Here is an 18,767-nt window from a genome sequence, read left to right as displayed (position 1 = left end):
AGGAGGGCCCTGCCCCAGATGGGAGGGCAGATGCAGGAAGGAATCTTTGGGCCCCTCCTCCTCCCGGAAGAGAGGGATGGGCTGCAGGCCCGACCTGGATCTTCCATCTCTCAGCAACAAGATTCCTGGTGAGCAGGCTGCGAGCCTTGGCAGGGTGCCTGCTGGAGACCCGCCCTCACCCGCCAGGACGCCTGGGTCCCCAGGGCCGGGCAGCAGCAGGTTCTCTGGGGAGCTAGGAGGGCCCCAGAACTTCAGGCTACAGCTGCCCGGGACTATGGGAAAGCCAGACCCTTCCAGGCTCCCACCCCCAACCACAGACGGCTCCTCAGCCCCCCAGGCAAACCGCCACCCTTCTTCTGGCCTCTCCCCAGCCTCGGCCTTTGCTTCAGAAAGCAGACCAGCCACCCAGCACCACCCACTCCCTACCTGAGCCTCAGCGCACACCCAGCCTGAGTTCAAGACCTCACCTCTGGGTTTGAGGGCTCTCAAGGCCAGCACTGTGCTGCTTGTCTCAGAATGGGGCTTCTGAGGACAGGGCCATGTGTCCCGCAGCTGTGAAATCCCTCTTGGTCTTAGCACTCCTTCCTGACTGAGCAGTCAGGCACCAGGAGAGGATTTCAAACCCAAGGCTGGGGAAACTGAGGCAGTGAAGCTCTCTGCCCTGCCTACCGTTATGAATCAGAGGCCAAATCCAGTAGTCTAGACACACAAGTTCTTAATTCTGTCCAGTGGCAGTGGCTGCAACTTGTTCTTCCCCATAGGGGGTGCAATTTCGGGGGGGGAGGCATCAGTTGGAGGGAGAGGGGAATGGGCAGGTGGACCCCCCCCCCCAACCCTCAGACTTGGATGAGCAGCCGGAGAGCAGGTTTGGTAAGAGATTAACGTCGAGGAGAAGAGAACCCAGACGCTCCAAGATTTATGACCCTAATTCTTCTCCCTTAAATTCCCCTCCAAGCCCCCCAGCCCTAGCCTGGTCCCTCCAGGGTCATGCTGTGGCCCCAGGCCAATGTCAAGGCCATAACCCATCCATCAGCTGTTGCCAGGGAGTTTCCACCCCAATGGGTCCCCAAGGGAGGAGATCAACTGACATTACGGGCCCAGACTGACGGGGAAGGGGCATGGCCCTAAAGAGGTGGCCAACAGCCCCCTGCACCCTCCCAGGATGTAGGGGCTCACAACCTCCAGGGCAGAAGCTAGGCTGGTGGGTGGGGTCCAGGAGAAGGTGACCTCCCAGCTCTGGCACCACTCCCAGCCCCGCCCTTCCAACAGGCCAGGAGACCTGGGATCCCACGGGGCCTTACAGCCTACAGGGTGTGCGGCCTTGGGCCCTTGCTGCTCCTCTCCAGGCCTCAGCCTCCCCACCACGCAATGCAGGAAGTGGTCTGGATACCCCAGGCATCCCCCCTTCAGCTCCGCTCCCTCAGTGCTAAGCCCTGCCCTCTCTCCAGTCCAGGGGTGTCACCTAGAATCTGGGCCAGATGGGGTGAGGCTTTGGCAGTTAACTGGAGGAGCCCCTGAAGCCACCCAAGTCAGAGCTGAAGAGCGTATGGTGCTCACTCCTCCACCGCACATCCATTTTCCAGAAGAGTGAAACTGAGGCCCTGAGAGAAGGTCGGGGTCTGCGCCAAGACCTGAGTGTTACTGGTGGGATGGTTAAGAGCACGGGCTCTGGGGACAGAAAGACTTAAGATTAAAATGTCAGCTGCAACAGAAACTTGTTATGTGAAGTCCCTTGCCTTCTCAGCCTCAGATTCCTCATCCATAAAATGGGCAATAGTGCCTCCCTCCTACGACTGCTGAGTTGAAATAAGAAAACGCATGTAAAGGGCTCGGCCAGTGTAGCAAACGCTTGGACAGTGGTAACTATCATGACTGTGGGTAGTAGTAACACAAAGCCAAGTGGCCGGGGGGAAGGGTAGGTGGGGTCCCGACCTGGCTCATCCTCCAGACCAGGAGGGCCAGCCAAATTCCTCAAAGCCCCCCAGCTGTCTCCCCTCTTCGTTAAAGGCCTCTCATTAGTGAGCCTGGGCACCTGCCCCGCCACACGTAATAAGCCTCATTAGTATCTTGGCCCCAAGCTCTGAGCCCAGAGTCTGTGCATGTGCACACGCGTGAGGGTGGGGGGCTGCAACAGGCCACCAGCCAGGAGACAGCATCCCCGTCAACCACACCCCCTGCCTGTCATCAGCAGGGCCCGTCACCACCCAGCTTGTCACCTGCCTGCCTCGCACCCGCACCACCTGTCACCCAACCAGCTCGTCACCCACCCAGCCCATCACCTGCACCACCTGTCACCCACCCAGCTCGTCACCCACCCAGCCCATCACCTGCACCACCTGTCACCCACCCAGCCCATCACCTGCACCACCTGTCACCCACCCAGCCTGTCACCGGAGCTGCCTGACAGGCCTCTGGGTGGGGGACAGGAGATGGGGAGGAGAAGACCACAGGGGTGTGGAGCTGGGGGCCCCAGAGACCCTGTAAGACCCCCACTTCAGCTCGGCATCCTGCAGCATCGCCATGGCAACGTCTCAGCCGCAACCACTTTCCCAAACATCCCCCCCGCCCCCCAGGCCCTGCTCTTAGCTGAGCTGAGGCTGAGAAGAGCCTTGACTGACAGCAGAATGGGACAGGAAGGAGGTGCTCATCAGCTGGCTGGCCTTGGCCATCCCTGCCCTCTCTGGACTTGGTTACTCCATCTGCAAAATGGAGGGGCTGGAACTGGGGAGGCCCCTGTACAGCGGGTCATCCCTTCCCAGCCTGGATTTGCTGAGCCAGTGGCCAGTTAACCTGTGAAGGCTGGTGGGGGCGGGGGTTCTGGGTTCTTCCACACTCCTTTGCCCTGGCCCAGCTCACACAGGCTGGGCCTCTGGCCCAAACTCACATAGCAAAAGAGGAGGAGCAGACTGGAAGGCAGAGGGGCTCTGCCACAGGACTGCCAGCTGGAGACGATGCCACAGTGGGTGACCCAAGGCTGAGCTGGCCCCCACCTCCAAGCTGCATTATTTATAAAACCCAGAGCTCCTAGCCGAGCAACAGCTGCGGTGCCGCCCCTCCAGGGGGCACAGGCAGCGGTGGAAGGGTGGTGCCTCCCCGGGGGAGCCCCCTGGGGTCCCGGGCTCCCTCCACAGCTGGCTGGGGCAGGGGCTGAGGTGGGAAAGGGGCGGCTGCGCCATCCTTCCCCTCCCAGCCCCCTCTCCTCTCCTCTCCTCCAGGCAGGCGGCGATAGGATTACTTCTGCATGACTGCCCGCTCCACAGGGTTCCAGAGACCCTCCTGCCTGCAGCAATCTAAAATTCCTGTAGCCCGGCCTCTCTCCCTTTCTCCCCATAGTGAATGCTCCAGCTTCTACCGCAGTGTGCCCGCGGCCGCCACCACCACCAGCGAGCTGGCCGGGGCCCCAGGTCCCCGGAGCCACGGGCAAAGGTAGACCCATCCTCGGGGTGTCCCTCGGAACCCTCTGAGGCCCAGGCCCTGGCCCATCCCCTCCGGCCCCTGGTGCCCGTCCAGCCCCACAGGGCAAGGCTCAAGCTGGGGTCGGGCCTGCCAGCTGCGCCAAGGAGGGCCGGCACATACGTGCAAACACACCTGGTGGGTCCTGGCGTGCCTGGCCACATCCTCTGCTGCCAAAACCTGGATGTCCCCACCTCTGCTCTAACCGCCCCCTCCCTAACCTCACTAATCCTTGCTACCCTGGGGTGGGCAGACAGCTGGGCCAGGCCAGCGCCTGTGGCTCCCCAGGGCACAAGAAGCAGGCAAGAGATCGAGCCACTGAAGTTTTTAAGGCTCTAATGGAGCCTGCCTCCCCAGACTTGGGGCCTGGGACACAGGCGATCTCTCAGGGACCCTCCCTCAGCACTGCAGTTGCTTCCTCTTTCAGGTCTAGGGGGTCGGGGCACCTTTCTAGGAGCCTTTCCCCCAGCAAGAGAAGAGGCACGAGGGGCCCCTGGGAAAGAGATGGGATTGGGGGGCTGTGAGCAATACCCAGAGGCCCCCCAGTCTCCCCAGCCCTAATGCAGGCAGAAGCAGCTCAGCCTCTAAATCATTCCCCTCATGCTGCCCTCTGAGGCGGATTCTGTGCATCTGTAATTAGGGGGTGGAACAGATGGTGGAGATTCCGTTTAAAATCATGCATCTAGTAAAGTAACCTTCACTGTTGGAACTGACTCCCAGAGAGACCAAGCCCCAAGCCCGGATCTGGGGGTGGGGTGGGGTGGGGTGGGAGGGGAAGCATGTCAAGCCAGCACCTTCTCCATCTTATTTCCTGAAGCTCCAGGCCCAATGTCCCCCTCAGGTGAGCCCAAGAAGAGGGGGATTTGGCAAGCACCTGAGAAAGTGCAGGCTGGGGGTAAATCCCCCTGCCCAGACCCCCACCCCACCCCCACCCATACACGACAGAGTCAGGGCATGGCTGGGTACTCAAGAGTTCTTGGCTGACACACCAGGATGACCAGGTGCCAAGAGCCCCCAAAGAGGCCCCAAACCCCCAAAGCCCAGGCCAGGGTGCCCAGAGCACAGGGTCTTGGGTGGGGCAGCTTTGAACCAGATGTACAGCCTCACTGTCCAGGAATGAAAGGCCTGGGGCAATGAGGGGGGGTGGAGATGCCTCCCCAGGCAGAGGAGGCTCTGGGAAGTGGGGGAGGACCAGGTAGCCGAGAATGAGAGAGAGCACGGAAGAGTGGGCCAGTGTGTCTGCAAGGCTGAGGCTATCTGGGGGGAGTTTGGGGGAGGGAGGCTGGGGAGGACAAGGTGGGGTGGGGGAGCGGTGATGGAGAGCGCTGAGGAGGGAGGCTGTGCTGGAACATGTGATGGTGGGAGTGCGGCTGCAGGGTGACGTGTGGGCGCAGGGCGGAGCTGCTCTGAGGGGTGACTGGGCTGGGGCCCTGTGTGTTTGTGTATGAGTGCGGGACTGGTGTTTGGAGAGGGGTGGGGGCTGTCCCTGGGCCCTTGGATGGCTGAGGAAAGTACTGGAGCTGGAGCTTGCTGGGGAACACACAGAGGACTGCTTGTTTGCGGAGGTGCTGGGATCTGGGGGGGGGGGTGTGCGCGTGTGCGGGATGCGCATGCACGTGCACGGCCTGGAAGGTACGAGAAGCTGAGGGGACGTTACTGTTCAAAGGTGCACCGTGTCTGTGTGTTTGAGGTAAATGGTGTGGCTGCAGGGGTGTCCTCCTCTGCGTGGGTGTTGAGGCGGTGTGTGTACGTGTATGTCGCGGGGAGAGTTTGGAAAGGTGCAGGGGGCTGTATCGGTGTGTCTGGGGACGTGATGAGCTGCAGCGGAGGGAAACGCTGGGGCCGTCGGGAGAGTCTGTGGGTGTCTGGTTAGGTGCTGGGACTCTGAGAACCTGAGTGTGTGGAAGGTATTAGGGCTACAGTAGGGTCCTGGGTGTATCTGGGGAGGTGCTGGGATTGGAGGAAGAGTTGGTCTGTTTCAGGATGTGGTAGAAGCCTTGTGTGTGTGTTGGGGTGTCTGGGGGTATATTGGGGGTCATAAACATCTGGGTTTTAGTTAAGTACTAGGGCTGTAATAGGTGTTTGGGTGGGTAGGCATGTGGTGGTTGTGTGCTTGGGGGTGTGCTGGGGCTGTGTGTTTAGGGGTGCTGGAGCTGTGAGTGGGGAAGTGGTTGTGTATTTAGGAGGTACAAGGGGCTGGAGTTGGGCCCCTGTGCCCAGACAGGTGATGGGGCTGTGGGGTGAGGGCGGGTGCCCCTCTGAGGAGGTGAAGGGCAGAGTCCTGGCCTCTGCTCAGGGGCCCACCTGGGGGCTGCCCGCTAGAGCCCCTCTGCCGGTGGTGCCCGCCCACCCCCAGACCCCACGTCCGGGTGTCGAGACAGGCAGTCCATCTGTCTCTTCCTGTGCCCAGGCCGAAGGAGCAGTGCCGCCTCCTCGCTCCCTGGGGGGGGGCGGTAGCAGATCCCAGCCCACCCATCTGCCTTCAGATGGCCGAGGCAGGAGGCTCCACAAAGCTGCCTGGAGGGCATCCCTGTGTTTGAAGAGGCACGGGCTGCGGGGTGGGGGGAACTGCACAGCAAACAGTCCTCGTGGAGGCTCCTTTGAAAACCACTGACGCCAGGAGAGAGGAAGAGGGAGGACAGGGGCGGGTATGTCTGTCCTTGTACGTCTGTGCGGGTCAGCGCCCAACTGTGTGCCTTGGAGCCCCTTCGCATGTGTTCATGCCGGTGGCCTCTGTTCAAGCAGCATCCTTGCCTTGGAAAACAGCCCTCCAACCCAGGCTACGAGCTCACAGCCTCACACAAGCAGCTACCCCCTCATCCGTGCACCCTGCCTACACTACACTCACACGCAAACATCCCCCACACCTTCACATCTGCAGAACACTGCACCCTGGTACACATGCCCCTCAGCCCCAGAGTCCCAGTCCTTCACATGTGTACGCCCATGACACACACCCGCACACTGCAAAGCCAGGTACAGCCACATGCACCTGTCACATATGCCTCCACACAGACATGCCCGACAAGTAGCTGTCACACCCACACCCACACACTCCACACCCCTTGGGGAGTGGATCTCCCTGTCACACCCATATCCCACCTCATATGCACTCAGTCTCATACACATTGTAACAGACACTCACCATCCCTTATACCTGTACATACGTGCACATGTTTGTACACGTGCATACACACTCTCACCAGCTCTCAGCTCTTTCACACCAGCCAGTTTCTCTGTGTCCAGGCCAGGCCCTGCAGGAAGGCTGCCACCGGCTGAAAGTGTCTCCTGCCTCCCTGCCCTGCCAGCTAGGTCAGAGTGGGGGGCATACCCCCCCCACCATGACACCATGGCTCCCTGGGAACCCTGATCTTCCCCTCCAGAGAGAAAGAGTCCTCTCTCTGCTCTGGGGTGACTGCCACTGTTGTGTGAGAGTGTGACTGTGTATGTGTGTGTATCAACATGTTTTGAGAAGCCACGATGAGGCCTGTGTGTCACTGCCTGTATGGGTAAGAAAGCATAGGGACAGGTTCACCGGTTATGTTTGTGAGATTCAAGATGAGTGTGAGAGCAGAGACATGTATGCCACAAAATGTGTATTTGTGAGTGTGTGTGAGGCCAGGCCCCTGCGGACAGGCGTGAGTATGGGGGGGCACTTACACAAGGAGATACACAGTGAGTGTGAGTGGGGAGTGAGTGGGAAGTATTCTGGGATATTTTCTGAGACAAGGGGTATGTACATTTGTGAGTAGGGGTCAGGGCTAGGAGAGGCACCCTCCGCAACTCCCTCCCCCTACAAAGAGATCAGGGGAAAGGGGTCTCTGGGATCTGGGGGGTGTGTGTGTGTGTGTGCGTGTGTGTGTGTGTGTGTGTGTGTGTGTGTGTCTTCCTCTCTCTCTTTCTCCCTGACCTCTTTAGCAGCTGGAAACTGAGCCGGGGGTGGAAGGAATGGAGACTTGGCTGGCCTGGGGGTTTGGGGAGGGAAGCAGGAGAAAACACCTTCCAGATTCTCATCAAATCCTTGTTTGTGGTTTGTAGCCTTCAGTCTCTCCTCTCTCTTTCTCTCGGTCTGGGTTTCCCCCTTTCTTTATCTCTTCCTGCCCCTCCCTCTCTCCCCCATACCTCTCCTTCTCCCATCTCAGTCACCTTGTCTCCCCCCTTGGATCTCCCTGTCTCCAAGTCTCTGTCTCTCTCTGTCTGTTACTCTCTCCCCAGGCCCTTCCATTTTTCTGACTCCTGTCTCTGCCAGCACCTCTGTATGTCCATCTCTCCCAGTCCTGGTCCATCTGTCTGTCTCTCTCCGTCTGCCTGTGCGTGGGTGTCTCTGTCCATCTGCTCCGCCCCCCATCTGTCTGGTTGTCTGTGCTAGTCCTTCTAAGGGTGCCCACTCGCTCACCAAGACACCCTCCCCCAGGTCAGCAAAGGCCTCTCCTGGCTCGGGGCGGGGAGGGGGTGCAGAGCTGCAGCTTCTGGAAGCTTCAGTAGCAGCTGGCTGAGCTGGGAGTTCGGGGCCAGCCAGCTGCAGAAGTGGCCCCTCCCCTGGGCTCCCAAGCCAAGGACCCCACAGCAGAGAGAGGAGAAAGCAGGGCCTCACTGCAGCTGAGTCTGTGTGTGCGCGCGTAGGGGGAGGCAGGGGGCCTCACTTTGCCTTCACTTCACCGTTCCCCCCAAAGCCAGGCCCTGTAGGAGAGGAAGCTTCAGTGCCCACCTCCCTCATCCCCTCACCAATGGAAGAGATGCTGGGGATCCAGGAGGGAAGGGCTGGGGGATGCCAGGCCTTGGACGAAGCCATACCTTCCTGTCAGATGGGTGGGAGGGGGGCTCCTTCCCTCCTCCCTCCCAGGCAGTCCCTGGGGATCCCTCCAGTGCTGGTCCCAGCTCCAGACACGAGGGGCCCCATAGGCAGTTCTCACCAGCTCCCACAGGGACCATTCCTACCTCCCAGCTGCCCCAGAGCCTCTGACCCACAGGGATAAGGCGGAGGGGGGTGGATCACAAGGGTGTCTCCTCCCTCCCCAAATGGAGGCTGGCTCTGGACATCTGGAGTTCGTGGCCCTGTCTACGCCCTGGCCATCCTGAGAGGCCCCAGGCAGTCCACCTACCATTGCCAGCCCGGCACCACACACACACACTGCACCCCAGCACTCGTGGCCCACCACCGCCACTCCCTGGCCCAGCAACTCTGAGGGCTCAAGAGGAGCCCTACCGCGGAGACCTGCACCCTACACTGACTGGTGGCAGCCTCCAGCAGGGCCCCCGGCACAAAGCCAGCAGCTGGAGGAAGTACCCCCCAACACTTCCCAGGAGGCTCTGTTCCTCCCTGTCTTAAGAAGAGCTCACAGTCCAAATCCCACAATAGATGGGGAAACTGAGGAAGGGATGGGATGACACAGTCAGTCATTCTTCCTGAGACCCTGGGGTGGGATCATAAATGAGGAATAGGGAATGAAAAGGACTCCGGGAATGAAAAGGACGCCGCAGGGGCAGAATCTGGCTCCTTCCTGACCTGCCACGGGCAAAGTCCATGTTGGCTGCACAGCCCTGCACAGCCCTACCGCTGGGCCAGGGCCAGGGGCTGGCTCCCTCCCTCTAGAGCTCTCCTTGCCCCTGGCTGGGCCCCCTCCCTCTCCTCACTTCTGAGCAGCCCTCCCTGCCCTCTCCCTCCCAGCTCTGGCTCTCTCATCCTCAGCTCTTGGAAGCCTGACTCACTGTTTCCCCTCCTCTCTCCCCTCCCTCCCTCTCTCCCGGCAGCGGCGCCTCCCCCTCCCCTGGGGGGGCTCTGGCCACAAGGGTGCCCGCCTGCTCCTCTCCCCAGGCTCTGGCCCCCTCCGCACCCAGGAGGCCCCCTGCAGCTGTTCCAGCTCTCTAACTACAGAGAGGTGGACGGAAAGAGCCTAGGTCCCAGGCAAGCAAGGGGAGGGGGCCCCTCTAGACTGGATTTCCTCCTGTCAAACAAGGTGGGGGGGATCCAACCGGATGACACCCCTGGTGTCTCTAACAGTCCTAATGTTCCCCGCTTTTAAAAGCCCGGTGCCTCCTGACAGAGCGCCCACAACCTGTGGGGTGCTGTACCTGCCTCAGGCTCCGCCCCCAGGTCCAAAGAAGAGGTCGGCTCTGTTCCCAGACATTTGGGGAGTGGGGAGACGCTGCCCTGGGGCAGGAGCATTAGTCAAGTGACCCCTGGAATCCCCCTGTCTCCCCGTTCTCCCTCCTCCTGTGGGAGAGCTTCCTTCTCTCTCTCTCCCACCTGTCCTCCTCCCTTTTCCCAGAGACGTTTGCTTGTCTCTCCTTCAGATACTATCCTAGCAGCAATTGATCTTGGGTGAGAGGCTCTCAGTGCCCGCTCATTTTGGGCTGTGGGGTGGGGAGTGGCACATGCCTAGGCCTTCTTGGTCCCCTGGATGCCATCTCCAGGGGCTGTGATCCTGGCTCTTCTCCTTGACCGTTTTCTCTCTCACCCCCTCATCACTGGCTTCTGTCACCAGCTTTTCCTCTTTCCACTTCACGTCAGGCTCTCTGGGTCTCTTTCCTCCCCACCTCCCCCAGCTCTCTCCCTGGGGGGCCCATCTGCTGACATTAGCAACAATGTTACCATTGCTCCCCCCCTTCAGTTCCCAGCTCCACCCCATCCTGGCTTCCCCCTCCCCGGGCTCTGTCCCAAGAGACCCAGGGGACCCAGAGGCAGAGCTGGGCTCCATCCCATAATGGTGAGTCTGCTTGACCTCACTAATCACACCAGAAGTGCCTGGGCATCTGGTATGAAGGCATGGCACCCTGTGGTCTTGGGTGGCTGGCCTGAGGCACAGAGCTCTGTATTCCACAAACCCAAAAAAAAAAAAAAAAAAAAAAGTTGACTTGGGGTGGGGCAGAGCAGAGAAGAGGAGTAGTGAGGGGGATCAGGTTTGCCTGGAGGAAGCCCCTGTCCAATGGGGAACAGAGGCAAGAGGAGGTAGTGGCTCGAGCCAGCACTCCAGGCTGATTGAGAACAAGCAATGTCCCTCTGGGGCTCTGCCGGTCCAGATCAGACCCCCCTAAAAAAAAAAGGTCTTCTGCCAGGGACAGTTTGCCCCGCAAGCCTCCAGCACAGCCACACCAAGCAGGTAAAGATCCCGTCTCTGTCTCTTAATCTCCTTTAAAATCCAAATCCATCCTCCCTACAGTACACCTCCACTTAGCTCAGCAGGGGGTTCCATAAGCCTCCCTGCCCCAATCTAACCAGGTGGAATGGGAGGGGACAAAGCCCCCCAGCTCCCAAGCCCCCGCACCAAAGGCCCCATCAAGGGCTGGGGAGCAATGCAAAACAATCCTGGAACCCACACACCTTCAAACTGAGAAGCAACCCTGTCCATCCACAGCACCTGGGGGTGCTGGGGCTCCCTGCCCCCACGACCCTGTTCCAGACCCCCCAGCCCAGCAACCATAAGAAACAGCAAGCTCTTTTTCTTTATGACACCAAATTCCTCCAAGCCGAACAGCTCCTTCCATCACTACCTCAGCCATAGATCACATTAAAAACTCACAGAGGGCAACTTAAACACATCACATTTGTTTCTCTCTATATTATTTCAAAACTAACGGCATTAAAAATGGATTTTACTACAGAAAATAAATATCAACACGTGGGCCGGGAGCCCAGGCAGGGGGGGAGAGCCCACCAGGAGAAGGTCCCTGAGGGCTTGGGCACAGCTTAGGCACTGACCAAGGAGGTGGCTGAGAGGACAGACTACACCTGGGGTGGGGTGGGGTGTGGGGGGAATGCCTGGGGAGGGGGCAATGCCCGCCCACCTGGGCACCTGCCCCAATGCCAGACCAAGAGGGACAAGAGTCACTGGTTTGAACTGGTCCCCCAAAGCTCATGCCCTCACTGAGGGTAGGAGCTCTGGGGCAAGAAGTTCACTAGTCTCTAGGGGTTATTCCAACTATTGACACAGCAGAAGAAGAAAATGAATTCAACTTACTATCCAGTTTGATTTTCCATTACTATAAAAATATACCTCTGCTCAAAGGAGGGAGATGGCAAGCTGCAGGCACATGCCACCTAGGGGGTCCCCCTGCAGCTCACCACCACAACCCAGCCTGCCCCTCCAGGCGGCAGGGGTGGGGGCTGTGTGTGTGTGGGGGACGACCAACTGGTAATCTGTCACCTACAGCCCCAGCTCACACAGCTACACACACCGGGCCACACGGAACAGGAACAAGCCAACAACAGAAACACCGCAAATGCTCCTGGCAGGACTCTGCCCAGGCCCCGGGCGCATGCCCCCGCCCCGCTGGCCTGTGGCCACCCTGACCCGGAGGCAAAGCTTGTCCTCACACCCTGAGCTCTGCCCAGGGAACTGGGGCCAAGTCCCGCCTGACACCAACTGGTCCGGCGGGAAACGCCTGCCCAGCCAGACAGGCACAGGCCCCCCAAGGGTCCCTCCTTGTGCTCAGGGGCCAGGCTGGTGCAGCCTGGCCCTACCTCCCAGGGTGACGCCCGGGCCCAAATTCAGCTGGCCCTGCCAGTCAGGCACTGGTGCAGAACGGAGGGCACCAGGCTCAGTCCCTCCCAGCCCAGCCCCAGGGCCCCCAAGCTAGGAGGGAGGGGGGACTCCCCACCCCTCCACATCTGGCCCTGGCCCCCAGGGTCTGCGGTAGAGAATTCCCACCCCCGCTTCTCTCTCTCTCTACCTCCTCCCTCTCAGTGCCCGCTGCCCATCTCAGGGATGGCCTCAGCTCCCGCCTCCGGCCAGCAAGGCCCACATCCTTCCTCCCTCAGCTGGCCCCTTCGCCTGGCAGGAGGCTGGGGGGTCAGGCTGCTGGGGAACCCCTCCAGCTCCCATCAGTCTTCATCCCCAGCCCCCAAACTCTGGGTTGCTGTCCCTTTTCCTGTAGAACAGGAAACAAGGTTATTTCCTAGACTCAGAGCCAGCCCTCTGCCCCACTGGCTCTGCCTGGGGACCAGAACCCAGCAGGGGAATGCGCCCTTAGCCAGAAAGCAGAGGGATTCTGCAATTCACCCCCAGCTACCGGCCCAGGGGGCTGACAGCTATCACTCAGCACCCCACCCCCTGGGGAAGAGGGGGCCCGACTCAATCAGAGCCTCAGAGGAAACGCATTGATAGGCGATTATTTATATATTTATGCAAAAGTAAGCCGACTTTGTTCGCCAGGTAACCGGGCACGCGGCCCAACCCCTACGGCCCTGGCCGCCCCCAAATCCCTCCTCCGCCCCACACCCGCTCCGGGTCATTAGGTCCCCGCCTCTCAACTCCCAGAGCACCAGCAGAACCTTGGGATTTGGGGGTTGAAGGGGAGGGGCTCCTCCCTCCGCAGTCTCCCCCTTTCCCAGGGCCGTTCCTAAAATCCAGCCTTGTTCTCCTGTCCCACGGTTCCCCCCTTCACCCACCCCCGCCACATTCTCAGCAAGCTGGAGAGCAAACTGCAGTTTTAAATCCAAAGACGGAGGGAGGGGAAGGAGGAGGGGGCGCGCGGCAGCGCTGGGCGCGCACCTCGCCCCCAAGCCGGGGGAGCCGCGGGGCGGCCAGGAAACCCGGGAACCCCCCCTCCCCTGGCCCCCTTCTCGTCCACCTCCCCCTCCCCCTTCCCAGCGCTGCCTGCCAGGCTTCGAGCCGAGCCCAGCCGAGCCGCGGGCCCCGGTGGAAACAAAGACCGATCGCACCGCGGGCACCGCAGCCACGGGGTCCGGCGGACCGGACCCGGGCGCGCGGAGGGGGCGCAGAGCACCCCCGGTGCGCTGCACAAAAGAGCCCGGCCGGCCGGTCCCCAGCGGGGGTCTAGGGCTGGGGAGGAGGCGCCACTCACCGGAGTGCTGGGCTGCCGGCTCCGTTGGTCCGAGCCAGGCGAGGGGCTTTGGGCGGCGTCTGTCTTCCGGCCGCGGCAGCGACGCGGGCGCTCGGCAGCTTCGTCGCTCACCCTAAAATCGAGATCATATTTCCCTTTGAGTCCTAACACTATGATAATATAATCTCAGTTATGGTATAAAGCAGGTAACTGATTTGAGGAGGGTACTGAGTTTGAGGACATATTGACTGATTCATTCCACAAATACTTTACTAAGGGACTATGCTAAGGGCCTGGGATCCCATGAAACAAAATGCCAGCAGAAGTGAATCTCTTTAATGAAACAAAGTATGTGGAAGACAAATCATTAAATGCTTACTTACGGTAAAGCATGCAATGTATCCTGAAACAGGATATATAAATGACTATATGTCCAGGGCTTGCCCCAAGAGCAAGTCTTCTCTAAATGGATTCTTTTCTTTTCTCTTTCTTTACCTTGTCTTCCCCACTTATACCTCTACTCTCTGCTTCAGTGAAAGATATTTCTCCTTTCCACTTCTAGCTGAAAAAAAAAAAAACAAGTCTCAGGTGTCAATTTACTATGTAACTGTGGGTCCCTCTCTGTATTACAAAACAAGACTCAGGGGCCAGTGAGTCCTGATATCATGATCTCCAAAAGGGTCACAAGGGATCTCCGAAAATTTCAATAGTTTTAGAGTCTTTTCTACATCTTTTCCAATGATTCAGGTATGGAGGTTTCTATATCTTGGGCCTAGAATTCCTTCTACTGAGTGGCGAGTCGATGTGGTTTTAGTGCTTATATCCTGTAAGTTCTTTTAATTAGTGTCTTATAGCCTCCCAAAGTGTTTATATATATATATATATATATATATATATATATATATATATGACTGGCCACCATTTAAAATGAAAAAAATAATTTACATTGCTACTTATCCTCATTGAGTTGCCCATTTAAGAAGCAGAACTACACTGTCAGAGCATCCACTTTTGTAATACCTTCGCCATAGTATTTTAACATATATAGTAGTTCTCAATATTTACAGTGTATTGGAAGCACCATATTAGTCAGGGTACTCCAGAGAAACAGAACCAACAGGAGATATATAATAAATATAATGTAATACATGTAATTGCTTTAACATATGTAATTGATATTAAACATATTAAATATTAAATATAAGCTGGAAACTAGGAAATCCAGGGGTGTAGTTTTCAGAACTGACGTTAAGCCACAGTCAGAGGGCAGGGGATCAGATCAAACACTCAGGCAGAGAGAGCAAATTCTCCTTTCCTCTGACTTTTTATTCTTTTGGGGCCCTCAAGAGATTGGATGAGGCCCACCTACACTGGGGAGGGAAATCTGCTTTACTCCATCTACCAATTCAAATGCTAATCTCATCTGGGAACACCCTCACAGACCCACCCAGAAATAATGTTTACCAAAATATCTGTGTATCTCAGGATATAGTTGAGTTGACACTTAAAAATTAACCATTACATTCTGCAAACCTTAAAATATACCAATGCCTCAGTCCAACCCCCAGAAATTCATATTTAATTGGTATAAATTACAGGCTGGGCTTTGAGATTATCAAAAGCTCCCCAGGAGATTTTAATGAATCACCAAAAGTTAAGAACCATTAACATCATAGAACATTTCTTTCTTGATGAGAAATCAAAATGCTTCTCACTTTTAGTGTTGATGCCCTGGGAGAGATATTATCTACCTCTGTAAGGTGCCTTCAGAGTATCCCACTGTACCCCATGTAGTCAGTATTTTCAAACAGGCCACTGCAAACATGTGCCTCCAAGGCTGGTAAAAGTCAATCCAAATATTTTTCCCCAATGTAGTAGTAGACGGGTAGAATTTCTTTTATGATCACCACGTTGTATGGTAGGCATAATTATTCCCATGTAGAGGGTGAACTGAGATTCAGAGAAAAATAGGGGTGCATATTGCCACAAAGCTAGCAAATGTAAAAAATTAGGAAAAGGTCAAGTTTTCTGATCCGAGTTAAATAAGTAGTAGGTATCATTATTTTATTTATTCCACAGATGCTACTGTCAGGGGTGAGTAGAATAAAAGCAAATGAATAAAAATGTAGTCAGCCTATGAACGGGAAGATTAGCTAGCATCCTTCACACAAAAGACCTGATATGTATTCGGCCACTAGAGAGGTTTAGTCAGCTGTATTTACAGTCCCATAAATGGAAAGAAGCATCATGACAAAAGGAAATTCTATGAATCCAGGAAAAAACACATCAAATTAAATAAATAATTCACAGGCAGAGCAAAGATTACAGAGTTGGCTCTGATAACAAAGTATCTAAACTAAGTGGTGATGTGTTTCTCCAACCACACAGGCTGCCAGTCCAGGTGCAAAGGAAAATAAATAAAACTATTATAGATCTAGTAAAAGTTAAACAGACAATAAAAACCAACAATGGAGATGAATTTTAAGTTGGTGATTCTTTGAACAATCCTCAAGAGATTTCATTTGCTCTGTTAACGCAATGTCAAGTCCATTTTAGAAATAAAAGAACATTTTTCTGCTTGCTAGAGTTTAGACATAAATCCTCAAACTGTATTAAATCAAGATGCTTCTAGAATCAGAGCTAAAGATCATCAAGGATTATTAAAGAACTATAGTCACTCCCTCATTCTACAGGTGAGAAAACCAAGGTGGTAAATGATTGTGTGATGGGCTTAAAGTCCACATGATTCCCATCAGTGGCCAAAACAAGATTAGAGTGCAGGTCTCCCATTTCCTCTTCACTTAATTATTCATCATTCTTTAGTCATTTTGAGCACAACTAGTGCACTGCTGTTTGAGACCTGACCTTTCCAATGGCAGTCAAAATGCCATACTTTAATAGTGCTTCCATTGTCTTTGACCAGAATATTAAATAACTGGCAATCCCGTTCTGAGCTTCTTTTCAGATGAATTATACGTTAAGCTCTATTTCAATGTTGATTTGTAATATACTTTAAAGCATGTTGATCTTCCTCTGGTCTCTTCTTACAGTTCTGAGCTACATGAATGCTAGAGTCCCTAAAATTTGTGATTTTCTGAATGGCCATCTCTACTGTGTCCACCAATCCAAAAATAGTCACTGCTTGTTGCTAGACAGAAAAAAAAAGTTAATAAATTTACAAGTGAAATCCTGTGTTCATTTTTTTTAAATGAAAAACAGAAACCTATTTGATTTAGAATCTAAACCCTAGAAGCATACATAGGGCTTAAAGAAATGTATGATTCTTCTATGGAATATTGGAGAATTCTTGTTTAATCAATGGAAGCACATCGTTAGTTTACTCAGGTCCCCAAAAAGGTGGAGGACCTCACTTAAAAGAAATAAGTGACTATCTTAGTTAATGTAAATAGAAATGCATTTCCAGCTTATTTATGGTTGTTCATTTCTATACCATACAGTGGCCTGTTGCTCAGGATATCAGTATAAAAGGCAAATTGATAGGTGAGAAGGATAAGTGGTATAATAAAAAAGTTAAAAGCATGGGCTACATGACATGGACAAGTTACTCAGTCTTTCTAATCTTCCATATGCACATCTATAAAACAGGGAATAAAACATATTACAAAGAGATATGCTTCTCCTCCCACCATGCTTTGGCCTTCACATGTTTGGGAGGCATAGGAGATCCAGTGCCTTTCCCCTCCATCCTATTCTTGGAAGAGGAACTGTTAATGTTATTGGTCAGTAACCAGAACATCTATGGAGCAATGGGTAGAATTATTACATTTGAAAGTGACAAACGTGTCACATGGTTCTGTCCCAGTAGCTCAGCTTATGATTCACAGAATAAGGCATGTTAGCGTAAGCTTGTCCCATGACCTAGTCATCTGTGATTTGGGGGCAAGAGAGAGAGAGAAGGAAAGCCTTAATTAGAATTCCAAAATGAAGTAACAGCGACTAGCTCACTAGTAATAAATAATACTTTGGTCTTTTCTGATTATCGTTTCTTGTGTGTGGATCCCTTGGCAGGAAACTTAACCACCCACTTCAGAGGTCTGTTATGAAGTCCGATATGGTATAAAAAGTGCACAGTGCAGTGCCTCACACGCAATAAGCTGTCAAAGAATATTACCTAGATGACCTTGGATTTGCACTTAAATGTTTGTTATTAAATCAGTTTGCATGGGACTAGTAACCAGAGCCTCAGGATAAAGTAGATTCATGTGAGTTAATAAATGAAAAGCTCTCTGAAATTCTAGATGGCAGGTCATGCTAACTCAGGTAAGTGGAAGCTGGTGGCTGGGCGTTCCCTCAGGACACGTGTTTTGATGGAATGAGGACTCAGGGTGTAGAAACCAGCTTGGCAGTGGATGGTAAACCATTGCCCAGCACATGCTGCCTCCTGTTAAGCAGAAGGCTCTCATGCAAATTGCTTTCTGAATCGTTAGCTGTCAGCAACCCTCATCTCTCCTCCTGCAGCTGTTCTTTCTGATTTTGCCTGCAAACTTTTCATATTGGGCAGGCTCCCAAGCCAAACAAGTTGCCCCTCTGCAGGCTTTGTTCCTGGGGGCGAGAAGTGAACCTCACAGATAAGTCAAAGTAAGGATGCACCATGGACTAATACACACTGAAGGAACAGACTCCTGTAAGCTAAGGTGATGAATGCCTTTGAAAGTAATTTTCATGCGCCTTCCTGTGAGAATGTCAGCCAGGCTCCAGAAGTTATATGCTGCAATTTTAAAATTATCTGCCTCTGTAGACTTCTAAAGCTTCTATCAGCTAAGAAGTATCTTTTTTAAAAAAGAAAATATTTTTATACAATTTTAAAGACCACTTTCCATTTATTACAAAATATTGGCTATATTCCCCCTGTTGTATAATACATCCTGGAGCCTACTTTACACCAAATAGTTTGTACTTCCCACTCCCCAATTCCAACTGTTAAATTGCCTTTCCCCCCTCCCCCACTGGCAATTTACTAGTTTGTTCTCTATATCTGTGAGTCTGCTTCTTTTATGTTATATTCACTAGTTTGTTTTATTTCTTAGATTCCACATATAAGCGATATCATACAGCATTTATCTTTCTCTGTCTGACTTGTTTCTCAGAATAATGCCCTCCAAGTCCATCCATGTTGCTGCAAATGGCAAAATTAATTTCATTCTTTTTTATGGCTGAGTAGTATTTATATATATATATGTATGCAAATATACAAATTTAGATTATATATATTACATTTATATATATATATATATATATATATATATATATATATATATATAATCTTCTTTATCCATTGATCCGTTGATGGACACTCAGGTTGTTTCCACGTCTTGGCAATCGTAAATAACGCCGCTATGATGCTACGAACATTGGGGTGCATGTATCTTTTTGAATTATAGTTTTGTCTGGATATATGCCCAGGAGTGGGATTGCTGGATCATATGGTAATTCTATTTTTAGCTTTTGAGGGACCTCCGTACTGTTTTCCACAGTGGCTGTACCAATTTATTACATTCCCACCAGAGGAA

At 53.9% G+C, this 18,767-nt stretch overlaps 1 protein-coding gene across 9 annotated transcripts in view; it reads right to left on the bottom strand.

Moving 5' to 3' along the window:
* LOC149748894 (uncharacterized) overlaps positions 1–18,767 on the bottom strand; it is a 90,533-nt gene that overhangs the window by 15,393 nt on the left and 56,373 nt on the right. For all 9 annotated transcript variants that reach the window (XR_016393516.1, XR_016393517.1, XR_016393515.1 and 6 more), the window contains one exon: positions 13,258–13,369. Coding sequence is in view for 4 of the 9 variants with exons in the window: in XM_089912945.1 (XP_089769071.1) it covers positions 13,258–13,369 (112 nt within the window). In the remaining 5 variants the exon portion in view is untranslated. The remainder of the gene's footprint in view (positions 1–13,257; positions 13,370–18,767) is intronic.

Source organism: Delphinapterus leucas, chromosome 6 (assembly GCF_059928025.1).
Source record: "Delphinapterus leucas isolate spDelLeu-1000000601 "Yukka" chromosome 6, BTC_Dleu_Yukka2, whole genome shotgun sequence".
NCBI lineage: Eukaryota > Metazoa > Chordata > Mammalia > Artiodactyla > Monodontidae > Delphinapterus > Delphinapterus leucas.
The sequence above is the reverse complement of the archived record's forward strand: the minus strand, read 5'-3'. Positions and strand labels throughout refer to the sequence as shown.